Raw genomic sequence first — 12,343 nt, forward strand, 5'->3', positions numbered from 1 at the left:
ACCATTTTAACATTTCGACTTCACCGGGGTAGGGACGTCTCCAGGATCCCAGATAGAACGGACCAGAAAAAAAAGACGAGATGAAAAACAGTCACATGACCATATCACATGATCTCAGAGCACAGACCCACAGTACCAGGCTCTGTTACTGGGCCAGCACAGGCACACCTGACTTAACTTAGTTCGGAGACCATGATAATTTAATAGTTTAATCAGGTGCAGAGGGCTAGAACAAAAGCCTGTACAATTGGTGACATTCCCCCAACGTCTTCACTGTAAGCAGCTCTGAATGAGCAGCTAGGCTCCACCGTGCCTTCCACTGAGGTTTACAACCATGCGATTCCTTCCACTGAGGTTTACAACCATGCGATTCCTTCCACTGAGGTTTACAACCATGCGATTCCTTCCACTGAGGTTTACAACCATGCGATTCCTTCCACTGAGGTTTACAACCATGCGATTCCTTCCACTGAGGTTTACAACCATGCGATTCCTTCCACTGAGGTTTACAACCATGCGATTCCTTCCACTGAGGTTTACAACCATGCGATTCCTTCCACTGAGGTTTACAACCATGCGATTCCTTCCACTGAGGTTTACAACCATGCGATTCCTTCCACTGAGGTTTACAACCATGCGATTCCTTCCACTGAGGTTTACAACCATGCGATTCCTTCCACTGAGGTTTACAACCATGCGATTCCTTCCACTGAGGTTTACAACCATGCGATTCCTTCCACTGAGGTTTACAACCATGCGATTCCTTCCACTGAGGTTTACAACCATGCGATTCCTTCCACTGAGGTTTACAACCATGCGATTCCTTCCACTGAGGTTTACAACCATGCGATTCCTTCCACTGAGGTTTACAACCATGCGATTCCTTCCACTGAGGTTTACAACCATGCGATTCCTTCCACTGAGGTTTACAACCATGCGATTCCTTCCACTGAGGTTTACAACCATGCGATTCCTTCCACTGAGGTTTACAACCATGCGATTCCTTCCACTGAGGTTTACAACCATGCGATTCCTTCCACTGAGGTTTACAACCATGCGATTCCTTCCACTGAGGTTTACAACCATGCGATTCCTTCCACTGAGGTTTACAACCATGCGATTCCTTCCACTGAGGTTTACAACCATGCGATTCCTTCCACTGAGGTTTACAACCATGCGATTCCTTCCACTGAGGTTTACAACCATGCGATTCCTTCCACTGAGGTTTACAACCATGCGATTCCTTCCACTGAGGTTTACAACCATGCGATTCCTTCCACTGAGGTTTACAACCATGCGATTCCTTCCACTGAGGTTTACAACCATGCGATTCCTTCCACTGAGGTTTACAACCATGCGATTCCTTGCACTGAGGTTTACAACCATCCGATTCCTTCCACTGAGGTTTACAACCATGCGATTCCTTCCACTGAGGTTTACAACCATGCGATTCCTTCCACTGAGGTTTACAACCATGCGATTCCTTCCACTGAGGTTTACAACCATGCGATTCCTTCCACTGAGGTTTACAACCATCCGATTCCTTCCACTGAGGTTTACAACCATGTGATTCCTTCCACTGAGGTTTACAACCATGTGATTCCTTCCACTGAGGTTTACAACCGTCCGATTCCTTCCAATGAGGTTTACAACCGTCCGATTCCTTCCAATGAGGTTTACAACTGTCGGATTCCTTCCAATTTACAAACACCAGTTATAGGGGGACAGGCCAGTTATAGGGGGACAGGCCAGTTTCTACATCTATAGTTCTGGGGAGGACGACCTGCTTACTTGAGGATGCCATTGGGTCCAGTGTAGACCTCTATGACGTTGGGACTGGAGGGGAGCATGGTGATGATCCTGTCTGCTTTATCTGCAACCTCCGCTGGTGAGTCCAGGATCTGGATAGGGAGGAAACGGATGGGAAAGAAGGGGTGAGAAATCAAAAGAAAACACTAACAGAGATACAATGACGTTGCATCCCTATTCTCCATATTCCTGAAGTGTGCACTTACACACTTTTGATTAATTTCTGGGCATTTCAACATGTAGACCTCCAGAAGGTGACCTACTGCGCATGGTCAGCATTCATTATGGTGCGTCTTGTCTACTGCTATGATCACTGCAACAATTCAGTGGTAATGTAGAGAAACACAGTAAGCAGGTTAGGTGAAGTAAGTAGGTACTAGCTAGGTGTTACCTGTGCCCCCTCGTCTTGTAACTCCTTGCAGGACTCAGGGAAGACGTCGGTGGCAATGACAGGGTATCCGTGCCTCAGCAGGTTCTTGGCCATGGGACTGCCCATGTTCCCCAGCCCAATGAACCCCACTGGAGTCTTCGAGGCCATCGACCTGCTACACACTGGAGAGCACACACAGGGTTGACAGTCAATACAATGGCATAGTATAGAACATTGTAGAGACAAAGTAAACTATGGTTAAGTTAATACATTCCTACTTAAAATGGAGGATTCACCCTTTTTTAAAGTTATATCATTTTGTGCAATTTCATGTTCATCTGAGTTCTTGGTTTTCACGTTAGACAGAAATACAGCTGGTATGAGGAGTTTTGCATCACATCATACAGGCTGTATTTCTGCAGCTTGAACTTAGAACACCTCAGATACACATGAAAACATGAAATGACCCCAGCAATCGATAGAGCAACGACTTAGAGATGCAAGGCAGCTGGGACCATAGTCACCAAGAAAACAATTGGTAACACACTACGCTGTGAAGGACAAATCCTGCAGCTCCCGTAAGGTCCCCCTGCTCAAGAATGCACATATACATGCCCGTCTGAAGATTGAATCATTCAGATGTTCATTGGCAGAGGACAACTGGGTGAAAGTGCTGTGGTCAGATGAGACCAAAAAAAATGGAGCTCTTTGGCATCAACTCAACTTGCCGTGTTTGGAGGAGGAGGAGGAATTCTGCCTATAACCCCAAGAACACCATCCCCACTGTCAAACATGGAGGTGGAAACATTATGCTTTGGGGGTGTTTTCTGCTACGGGGACAGGACAACTTCACCGCATCAAAGGGTCGATGGACGGGGCCATGTACCGTCAAATCTTGGGAGAGAACCTTCTTCCCTCAGCCAGGGCATTGAACATGGGTAGTGGATGGGTATTCCAGCATGACAATGACCCCAAACACACGGCCAAGGCAACAAAGGAGGGGCTCAAGAAGAAGCACATTAAGGTCCTGGAGTGGCCTAATTCCCTGTGGAGGGAGCTGAAGGTTTGAGTTGCCAAAAGTCAGCCTCGAACCCTTAATGACTTGGAGAAGATCTGCAAAGAGGAGTGAGACAAAATCCTTCCTGAGATGTAGTTGGCCACCAGGTTTGCACACAAGAAACGTCTGACCTCTGATTGCCAACAAGGGTTTTGCCACCAAGTACTAAGTCATGTTTTGCAGAGGGGTCAAATACTTATTTCCCTCATTCAAAAGCAAATAAATGTATAACATTTTTTACATGCGTTTTTCTGGATTTTGTTGTTATTTTGTCTCTCACTGTTCAAATAAACCTACCATTAAAATTATAGACTGAATTTCTTTGTCAGTGGGCAAACATACAAAATCAGCAGGGGATCAAATACTCCCCCCCTCACTGTGTGTGTGTGTGTGTGTGATATATATATATATATATATTACACACATTCAATGCTCCAAAAAATAAAGGGAACACTTAAACAACACAATGTAACTCAAAGTCAATCACACTTCTGTGAAATCAAACTGTCCACTTAGGAAGCAACACTGATTGACAATAAATTTTACATGCTGTTGTACAAATGGAATAGACAACAGGTGGAAATTATAGGCAATTAGCAAGACACCCCCAATAAAGGAGTGGTTCTACAGGTGGGGACCACAGACCACTTCTCGGGTCCTATGCTTCCTGGCTGATGTTTTGGTCACTTTTGAATGCTGGCGGTGGTTTCACTCTAGTGGTAGCATGAGACGGAGTCTACAACCCACACAAGTGGCTCAGGTAGTGCAGCTCATCCAGGATGGCACATCAATGCGAGCTGTGGCAAGAAGGTTTGCTGTGTCTGTCAGTGTAGTGTCCAGAGCATGGAGGCGCTACCAGGAGACAGGCCAGTACATCAGGAGACGTGGAGGAGGCCGTAGGAGGGCAACAACCCAGCAGCAGGACCGCTACCTCCGCCTTTGTGCAAGGAGGAGCAGGAGGAGCACTCCCAGAGCCCTGCAAAATGACCTCCAGCAGGCCACAAATGTGCATGTGTCTGCTCCAACGGTCAGAAACAGACTCCATGAGGGTGGTATGAGGGCCCTACGTCCACAGGTGGGGGTTGTGCTTACAGCCCAACACCGTGCAGGACGTTTGGCATTTACCAGAGAACACCAAGATTGGCAAATTCGCCACTGGCGCCCTGTGCTCTTCACAGATGAAAGCAGGTTCACACTGAGCACATGTGACAGAGTCTGGAGACACCACGGAGAACGTTTTGCTGCCTGCAACATCCTCCAACATGAGGGTTTGGCGGTGGGTCAGTCATGGTGTGGGGTGGCATTTCCTTGGGGGGCCGCACAGCCCTCCATGTGCTCGCCAGAGGTAGCCTGACTGCCAATAGGTACCGAGATGAGATCCTCAGACCCCTTGTGAGACCATATGCTGGTGCGGTTGGCCCTGGGTTCCTCCTAATGCAAGACCTCATGTGGCTGGAGTGTGTCAGCAGTTCCTGAAAGAGGAAGGCATTGATGCTATGGACTGGCCCTCCCGTTCCACAGACCTGAATCCAATTGAGAACATCTGGGACATCATGTCTCGCTCCATCCACCAACGCCACGTTGCACCACAGACTGTCCAGGAGTTGGCGGATGCTTTAGTCCAGGTCTGGGAGGAGATCCCTCAGGAGACCATCCGCCACCTCATCAGGAGCATGCCCAGGCGTTGTAGGGAGGTCATACAGGCACGTGGAGGCCACACACACTACAGAGTCTCATTTTGACTTGTTTTAAGGACATTACATCAAAGTTGGATCAGCCTGTATTGTGGTTTTCCACTTAAATTTTGAGTGTGACTCCAAATCCAGACCTCCATGGGTTGATACATTTGATTTCCATTGATAATTTTGTGATTTTGTTGTCAGCACATTCAACTATGTAAAGAAAAAAGTATTTAATAAGAATATTTCATCCATTCAGATCTAGGATGTGTTATTTTAGTGTTCCCTTTATTTTCTTGAGCAGTGTATATATCTCAATTCTGCAAAAAAATGTGTTTCATTTAGGAAATCTGCTCATCAAGTATTTCCACAAATAAAAAACAGATATTATCGTGACTCAATGTAATCAAGGTAGCCTTGTCCTTTTCAAATACAATTTATTTTTGGGCTTATTTGTGGTCAATTTGCAGTGTACAAATTATAATTATGTTCCAGCCCCCTAATCATCCACTCTGCCAAAAATTGGTTAGCTGGCTGAAGAAATGTCATATTCAGAGACTAGAATTTGTTATGCAATATCTGATGAGTAGCCGAAGTCAGGGTTGCCATGTCCGTGGTTTTCTGACAAAATGCGGGTTGCAGGTTTTTGGGCTACTTTGAAGTTGCACGCCATGTAATTTCTCTTAAAGCTGCAATATATGTAACTTTTTGGGCGACCGGACCAAATTCACATAGAAATGTGAGTTAAAGATCTGTCATTCTCATTGAAAGCAAGTATGAGAAGCTTCTATGAGATTTATTTCTATGCTTCCCAATCAGGTTTATTTTGCTTCTTTTACTTTAAGTTGTTTTGTACACCAGCTTCAAACAGCTGAAAATACAATATTTTTGGTTGTGAAAACTATATTTCACAGCGGTTTAGATGGTACAATGATTCTCTACATTATACTTGCTTGCTTTGTCAAACTGAAATTAGGCAATCTATTACCATTTTAGCAATCAGGAAATGGCAGAGTGATTTCTGCATAGTGCATCTTAAGCATTCATACATACATAAACATACATTACATATATTTTCACTGTGACCTGCTGCTGCTGACTTTCAAGCAGTGAGGCAGGCTGTTGCTGAGTGAGTGAGTGGTGGGGAGGGCCGGAGGGGTGTGTGTGTGTTGAAAGCACTGCAGCAGGCAGCTGAGTCCACTATTGGCTGAGTCACGTGAGTGAGAGTAGACAGAGCAGCACAAGTTGTGACAACTGATGAACAGTTAGTTGTAGGTCGGCTATTTAGATTGTCATTATGGAGCGACCCGGTGGGCTTCCGAGTGGCACAGCGGTCTCAGGCACTACATCTCAGTGCTAGAGGCGTCACTACAGACCCTGGTTTGATTCCAGGCTGAATCACAACCCGCCGTGATTGGGAGTCCCATAGGGCAGCGCACAATTGGCCCAACGTCGTCTGGGTTAGGCCGCCATTGTAAATAATAATTTATTCTTAACTGACTTGCCTAGTTAAACATTTAAAAAATTCCCCAACCCTTTTTCCATAAAACATATTAACACGCAAGAACTGAAATAATGGCACTGGAAAACAACTTTGGGCGCACTACAGCGCATTAGATAAATTCGCTCAAAGGTGATTTAAACATTCTAATGTCAACTTTGCCTATGGAAAACCGTTTCAAGCGAAGTGTTTTATGCCTGCTCAGTTCTTGAGGGCTGTGCATGTGGAAATGTTAAATGGAAGGTATGGAACTCACTTGTGTGCTTCTGTTATGGGGAAAACTGACATTAAATGTGGAGAATGACACATTTGCATTTATTGGCCATCACATCTCTTTAGCCTACAGTACCATTTGATACAATAAATACTTTAAAATTATGATTTTTATTTAACCTTTATTTAACTAGGCAAGTCAGTTAAGAACAAATTCTTATTTTCAATGACGGCCTAGGAACAGTGGGTTAACTGCCTGTTCAAGGGCAGAACGACATATTTGAACCTTGTCATACAGCTTACTGTAGGCTGAAATCTGAAATGAGATGTAGGCCTATCACGGGCTATAGGCTACCTGTCTCTATGTAACTAAGCAAAACATTGAAAAGTTGAATTACAATCATAAAGCCAGATTTTAGTCTGTAGCCTGTGCCTATTGAAATAACAAGTCAATATCGCAAATGGGTAGCCCTGAATGCTGATTGGCTGAAAGTCATTGTATATCAGACCGTATACCACAGTTATGAGAAAAAAATAACTTTTTACTGTTCCAATTGAGCTGGTTACCAGTTTATAATAGCAATAAGGCACTGTGGGGGTTTGTGGTATATGGCCAATATACCACTGCTAACAGCTGGCTGTAGCCAGGCACTCCACATCACATCATGCATAAGAACAGCCCTTAGCCATGGTATATTGGCCATATACCACACCCCCTCATTACTTATTGCTTAATCATTGCAGTCAAAACTTGTTAAATCATCATCCATTGATGGAAAATGATCTGCCGAGTTTAGTAAGGACAAATTACCTTCTCTTGCTTCATATTCAAATTAATTTATTATGTCACAACTCCCAATAATTATTATTTTGATTAAAACAGAATTTAGGTTAACGTCTTTACACTTTATGTCAATACTGCTTAATTGGCTTGATAAAGTTATGGAATCAGGTTTATTGGATAAATGTGGCACCTCAGATGGAGGTCCATTTAGAGTTCAACATCAGTGTGAAGCGACGATATGAACTGATGTAGTTGTGTCAAATGAATTGACACATAGGTATGATAGTGTAGGAAGAGCTGGGAGGGAGCCTTATGGCTAAATTCAAATCACCAGGCTCGGGCTAGTATGCAGGCACTACAGCCACGAAGAACGTTGTGTTCCACTCAGCTGGTCACATGTAGAGTCAAGGACACATGAGTCTGCAGAATTGACTAACTACTTATAGGGATTTGTGAGATAGATGAGGGCATAGCCATGTCCATTGTTTCAAGCTATCACTGGCAATCAGTTCATGGTCGTATTTCATTAACGTCAACAAGGGAGGCCATAGTATTTAGCTAACGCAAAATACAAAAACACAGCAGGTAACCAACCAACTGTTCAGAAAATATCTAAGTTATCCACAAAAACCGCCACTAACACACCACAAATTCCTAGCTAGGAAGTGTGTTTTTCGGTTGCATGTTGTGCTATTATGCACATGCACACCACGAAAAATACGGTGGGAAATTTTAAAACTGGTAAATACGTTACCCAGAGCCAGATCGACATGTTGTTTATTGCACCTTTGCAACAAATTCCGAGACCCTCTGAACAACGCAGCCATGCTTCGTTCCCCTTGACCTCGGCGTTTACACTGACAGCTGATAGACAGGAAGTAAAGGGGAGTTAGTTATCATTGAGTGCCATTTGGACCACTCAATGGCCTCAGCCGAACGCAACAGCCAATAGAAATCTTGCAAAGGCGGGACATCCTGTGTGTTCACGTCTTAAAGCTCTTAACGGTACCATACTGTTTTTTTGGGGGGGCGTTAGTAAATTGGTCTCAGACGCTGAAATAAATCTTTCGAGTGTGGCCTTTTTATTCGATGCAATATTAGTGAATGTGGTATTACCATTAAAACTATTCAAACGCAAATCGTCCGTGGTCATTATTATCATCATCATCATTTATATTTACGGTTATGGAGAACCTTGATCGTGTTCAATCAAACATCGTTTTTAACAAAATGTTATAAAAATATATATTTCCACCAGTCAGAGTATTATTACCCAAACTAATGTGCATGCGCAGTAGAGTATTTTTAATTTATTTAAGTTTTTAAGATGTACTTTGTGTTTAATGGTGTAATTGTTGGTTCATTATCTTGACCTCTGTGAGTCTTTTTGATGAATTTGTGCCCCTATCTCTATCAAATCGCATGCAGAATCCAGCGTCACTTTGTGGAAAAAAATATTTGTATCTTTATTTACCTAGGTAAATCAGTTAAATAACACATTCTTATCTTCAATGAGGGCCTAGGAACAGTGGATTAACAGCCTTGTTCAGGGGAAGAACGACAGATTTTTAGATTTTTATCGACTCGGGGATTCGATCTTGCAACCATTTCGGTTACAAGTCCAACGCTCTAACCACGAGGCTACCTGCCACCCCAGGGTGTGCGTGAGTGCCGCACAAGGCCATTTATTTCCCAGTGCAATAACAGCAACTGTGCAAATAATCGTACATTAATCAGAGATAGCTACTTATTCATTATAAGCATTTTAAATAGATTATTTCGAGGCATCAAATAATTGAAATGTTCACGTGGTGCAATTGGAATCTTTTTCCTCAGCACCAACATCCCATCCCGGAAGTGACACCTTCATTGACAACCATAGCTCAGTGGTTGACGACGGGGCCTGAAGCTGTGTGACAACAACGGCTTTTGGACTGTCATATGTTGGCTTTCAAAATATAATTGGACCTGGTTTGGATTCATATGTAAGACAGGTAATGAATCGATGTAAACGGAAACAATAGCTGTGATTGTCGTATTGCTAGGGGGTTTGGCCTATCAAGACAGATAACCCTGAGATTGTTGCTAGCTACCTTGTTGTGGTCAGATCAGTTTCGGTAGCTAAAAGGCCATTACAGGTTAATGCGCAGCTAGATACTTAAACAATTCAGTTGTCAATGACAATGAAAGTTACTTTAGGGAATCGTTATCTATGCGAACATTATATCTAGGTAGCTAATCATCCTAAATGTGTTTTGGCAGATACAGGCTCTTATAGCTAGCCGCTCTCCGTGCGTGTGAAAATGCCACCTGTGCTTGTTGTGTTGCGAGCTAAATTAGGTCGTCCTTGTTTTGGTGCACACGCGCTTCAGCTCTTTGCTGCTTTACTATAACATGGTGTGTTTTCTAGTTAACGTGATCTTATGCAGTCTGACGTTTGCCATCATATCGTCATTTCAACATGCGTAGGCAGGCTTGGAATTATTCCATCTTACATTTCAGCTCACTAAAGCCCACATGTGGATCAAACAACCTAACAGTGGGACTCGATCAATTCAAATGTTATTGTAAATGGGTCAAATGTACATTTGTTAGGTTAAATTGGAGGTGTGAGTGAGAGGAGAAAACATGCATGCCTGGCCAGGCTTGTTTTCATATCCCCTCACTATTTTCTCTCTCCATATTCTCTCGCTTCCTTATTTCCCCCAGCAGGTCAGACAAATGAAGTGACAAGCAGGATATGTCCTCGTTCCAGGTGGTGGGCTCTTCGCCCACCAGTGGCATTGGTGTCATGGAAACATCAAACTTTGCTCATGTTATCTTCCAGAACGTTAAGAGGAGCTTCCTGCCCCAGGAGGCACTGGAGTGTCGCTACACCCTCACCTCCTACATCACCCCCAACCCCAAAGACTGGGTGGGCATCTTTAAGGTAACATCACACCGTGTGTCACCCCCCAGATTTTTTGGTGGGGGTGAGGGGGCTTCTGAAGAGTGTCTTTCTTTGCTCTGCTGATGGCTGTGTTTCTCCGCTCACACAGGAGTAATAAAGGCCTAGTTCACACATTTTGTGGCTTGAATTTTTTTCTTATAATAATTGTAAAAATATTTTTTTTGTGTATTTGATTTTTTCTTTTAATAATTGTAAAAATATTTGTTATTTATTTAAATTTATCAGGGGGTGCTGCAGCACCCCTGCTTCCCTTTGTAATTTGATGTATCAAATACAAATATGCCCAACTCCGAGCTCTAACCCCAAAAAATGCCAGAAAATTTCTCTAACCTCAGATCAGTAGTAACCACCCATTTCAATGATAGTTATCTTAAAATTAAAAGACGGCGACTAACAATTCTACACCCCAGTAACATACAGGATGTGTCATCTCAGACATTTTCTAATACAACAGTTGAGCTAGCTAATGAAATGTTAGCTAATTTGCGATACTAGCTAGCTAGCTAGCTAGCTGCACTCAACTCACAGCCGTTTAATCAACTGACAGTGACTACCGCATTTTTGGGGATTGCTAACTGGCTTAAATCAAGATAGCTAGCATTCTGGTCACTCACTGAGCAGGCAGTAGCCAACAAATCGTGGATGCATGATCAGCAAACAGTGGAAGATGAGCCAGCCTGCATAGCTAGTTTGTTTTCAGACAAATATGTTCAACTCATAGGTTTTGTGGGAGGGTTATTAAACTATATATAGCCATGACTACATGTGACTCTATTCCACATCAGGTAACTGCTGCAAGCAGTAGAATCAAATTTTAAAAACAGGTAAAAATACACCTGATGAACAGCGGAGACTGACGAGACACACAAAGGTACAGACACGCACACGTATATTGTAATATTGTTGAATGATGGTATTATACATTTTTATTGTGTATATATGTAGTGTTGTATTAATGTTATATGATGTACTGTTTATTATTTTGTTTTTTATGTAAGTGCCCTAATGTGTTTGGACCCCAGGAAAAGCTAATGGTGATCCCTAATAAATACAAATAGAGGACTGAATGACTGATGTCGGGTTCAATTACTTGAATTCCACTTACCTCCATTTTTTTGTTTTGTTAGCTCAACATGCTATTTCTCTTGAGATAATTCAAATCATTCACAAGAGAAATTAAGTCAATAACAATGTGGGACATTGAGCTGAAGGGCGTTGTTGTTTTCATTAAACAAATATTCAACGTAGTTCAGTGCAGAAATGTGGTAATTAACTACAATGACCATAATCCATTGCGGATTTTCTTCCCGGCTCTGACTGAGACGGATAGCCTACACACAGACCGCATGAGAGAGGATAGAGACAGTTCGTGAGATAGCTCTACCCGGTTGATATTTGTAGTAGTTGGTAATAAGCAGTCTTGAAAGTATTGCCTTATCTACTTTGAAGAACTATTAAAATGATTTCATCAGACAGCGCTGCAGCATGCTTAGGCAGGCTAGCCTAGCTAAATAGGATGACCAAAGACAGTACAGTGTGGGGAGCAGAGATAACATTGTCTGACTGGCTGGATGCTACTGCCTGAGCAGACATGAGATGATGACTTTAAGGAATGAAAAATACTAAAGTAATCAAATGAAAACTAAGTAAAAAACACAACTGAAGTATTTTATTATTTGATATTATTATCCTCATTTCCGATTGATGTCTACCCACTGTGGACCTGACAGAGACAATGAAATGTTTCAATGTTTTGGCAATTGAATGTTCATAATTTTGGGTTTTGGAATTTCAATTTTTTTTTAATCGCTAAAATAATTTAATGTTTAACATTTTTTAAACAGAAATCGAAGACCGTGATTATTTTTTAATAACTGAACCTACCTTAAGAAGCACTAATCACTCAGCACTATTAGTAACTTACAACCGGAGGATAGCTAACTGCCTGAAATGTAGCGAGCTAGCTAGCTCACTGGCCAG

General features: G+C 42.7%; 2 protein-coding genes across 5 annotated transcripts in view; one reads left to right on the plus strand and one right to left on the minus strand.

Annotated features, from left to right (window-relative positions):
* LOC135549591 (3-hydroxyisobutyrate dehydrogenase, mitochondrial-like) overlaps positions 1-8,278 on the minus strand; it is a 38,849-nt gene extending 30,571 nt beyond the window's left edge. The window contains exons 1-3 of the mRNA XM_064979688.1: positions 8,168-8,278; positions 2,201-2,361; positions 1,792-1,901 (exon numbers count right to left, since the gene is read on the minus strand). Coding sequence (XP_064835760.1) covers positions 1,792-1,901; positions 2,201-2,361; positions 8,168-8,240 — 344 coding nt within the window. The 5' untranslated portion in view covers positions 8,241-8,278. The remainder of the gene's footprint in view (positions 1-1,791; positions 1,902-2,200; positions 2,362-8,167) is intronic.
* Positions 8,279-9,290: 1,012 nt separating this feature from the next.
* LOC135549592 (tax1-binding protein 1 homolog) overlaps positions 9,291-12,343 on the plus strand; it is a 45,663-nt gene continuing 42,610 nt past the window's right edge. The window contains exons 1-2 of one of the 4 annotated variants that reach the window (XM_064979690.1): positions 9,291-9,407; positions 10,123-10,342. In XM_064979690.1, the coding sequence (XP_064835762.1) occupies positions 10,154-10,342 (189 nt within the window). In that variant the 5' untranslated portion in view covers positions 9,291-9,407; positions 10,123-10,153. The remainder of the gene's footprint in view (positions 9,408-10,122; positions 10,343-12,343) is intronic. The other 3 variants (XM_064979689.1, XM_064979692.1, XM_064979691.1) reach the window with 3 other exon arrangements.

The sequence above is a fragment of the Oncorhynchus masou genome, chromosome 12, assembly GCF_036934945.1.
Source record: "Oncorhynchus masou masou isolate Uvic2021 chromosome 12, UVic_Omas_1.1, whole genome shotgun sequence".
Taxonomy (NCBI): domain Eukaryota; kingdom Metazoa; phylum Chordata; class Actinopteri; order Salmoniformes; family Salmonidae; genus Oncorhynchus; species Oncorhynchus masou.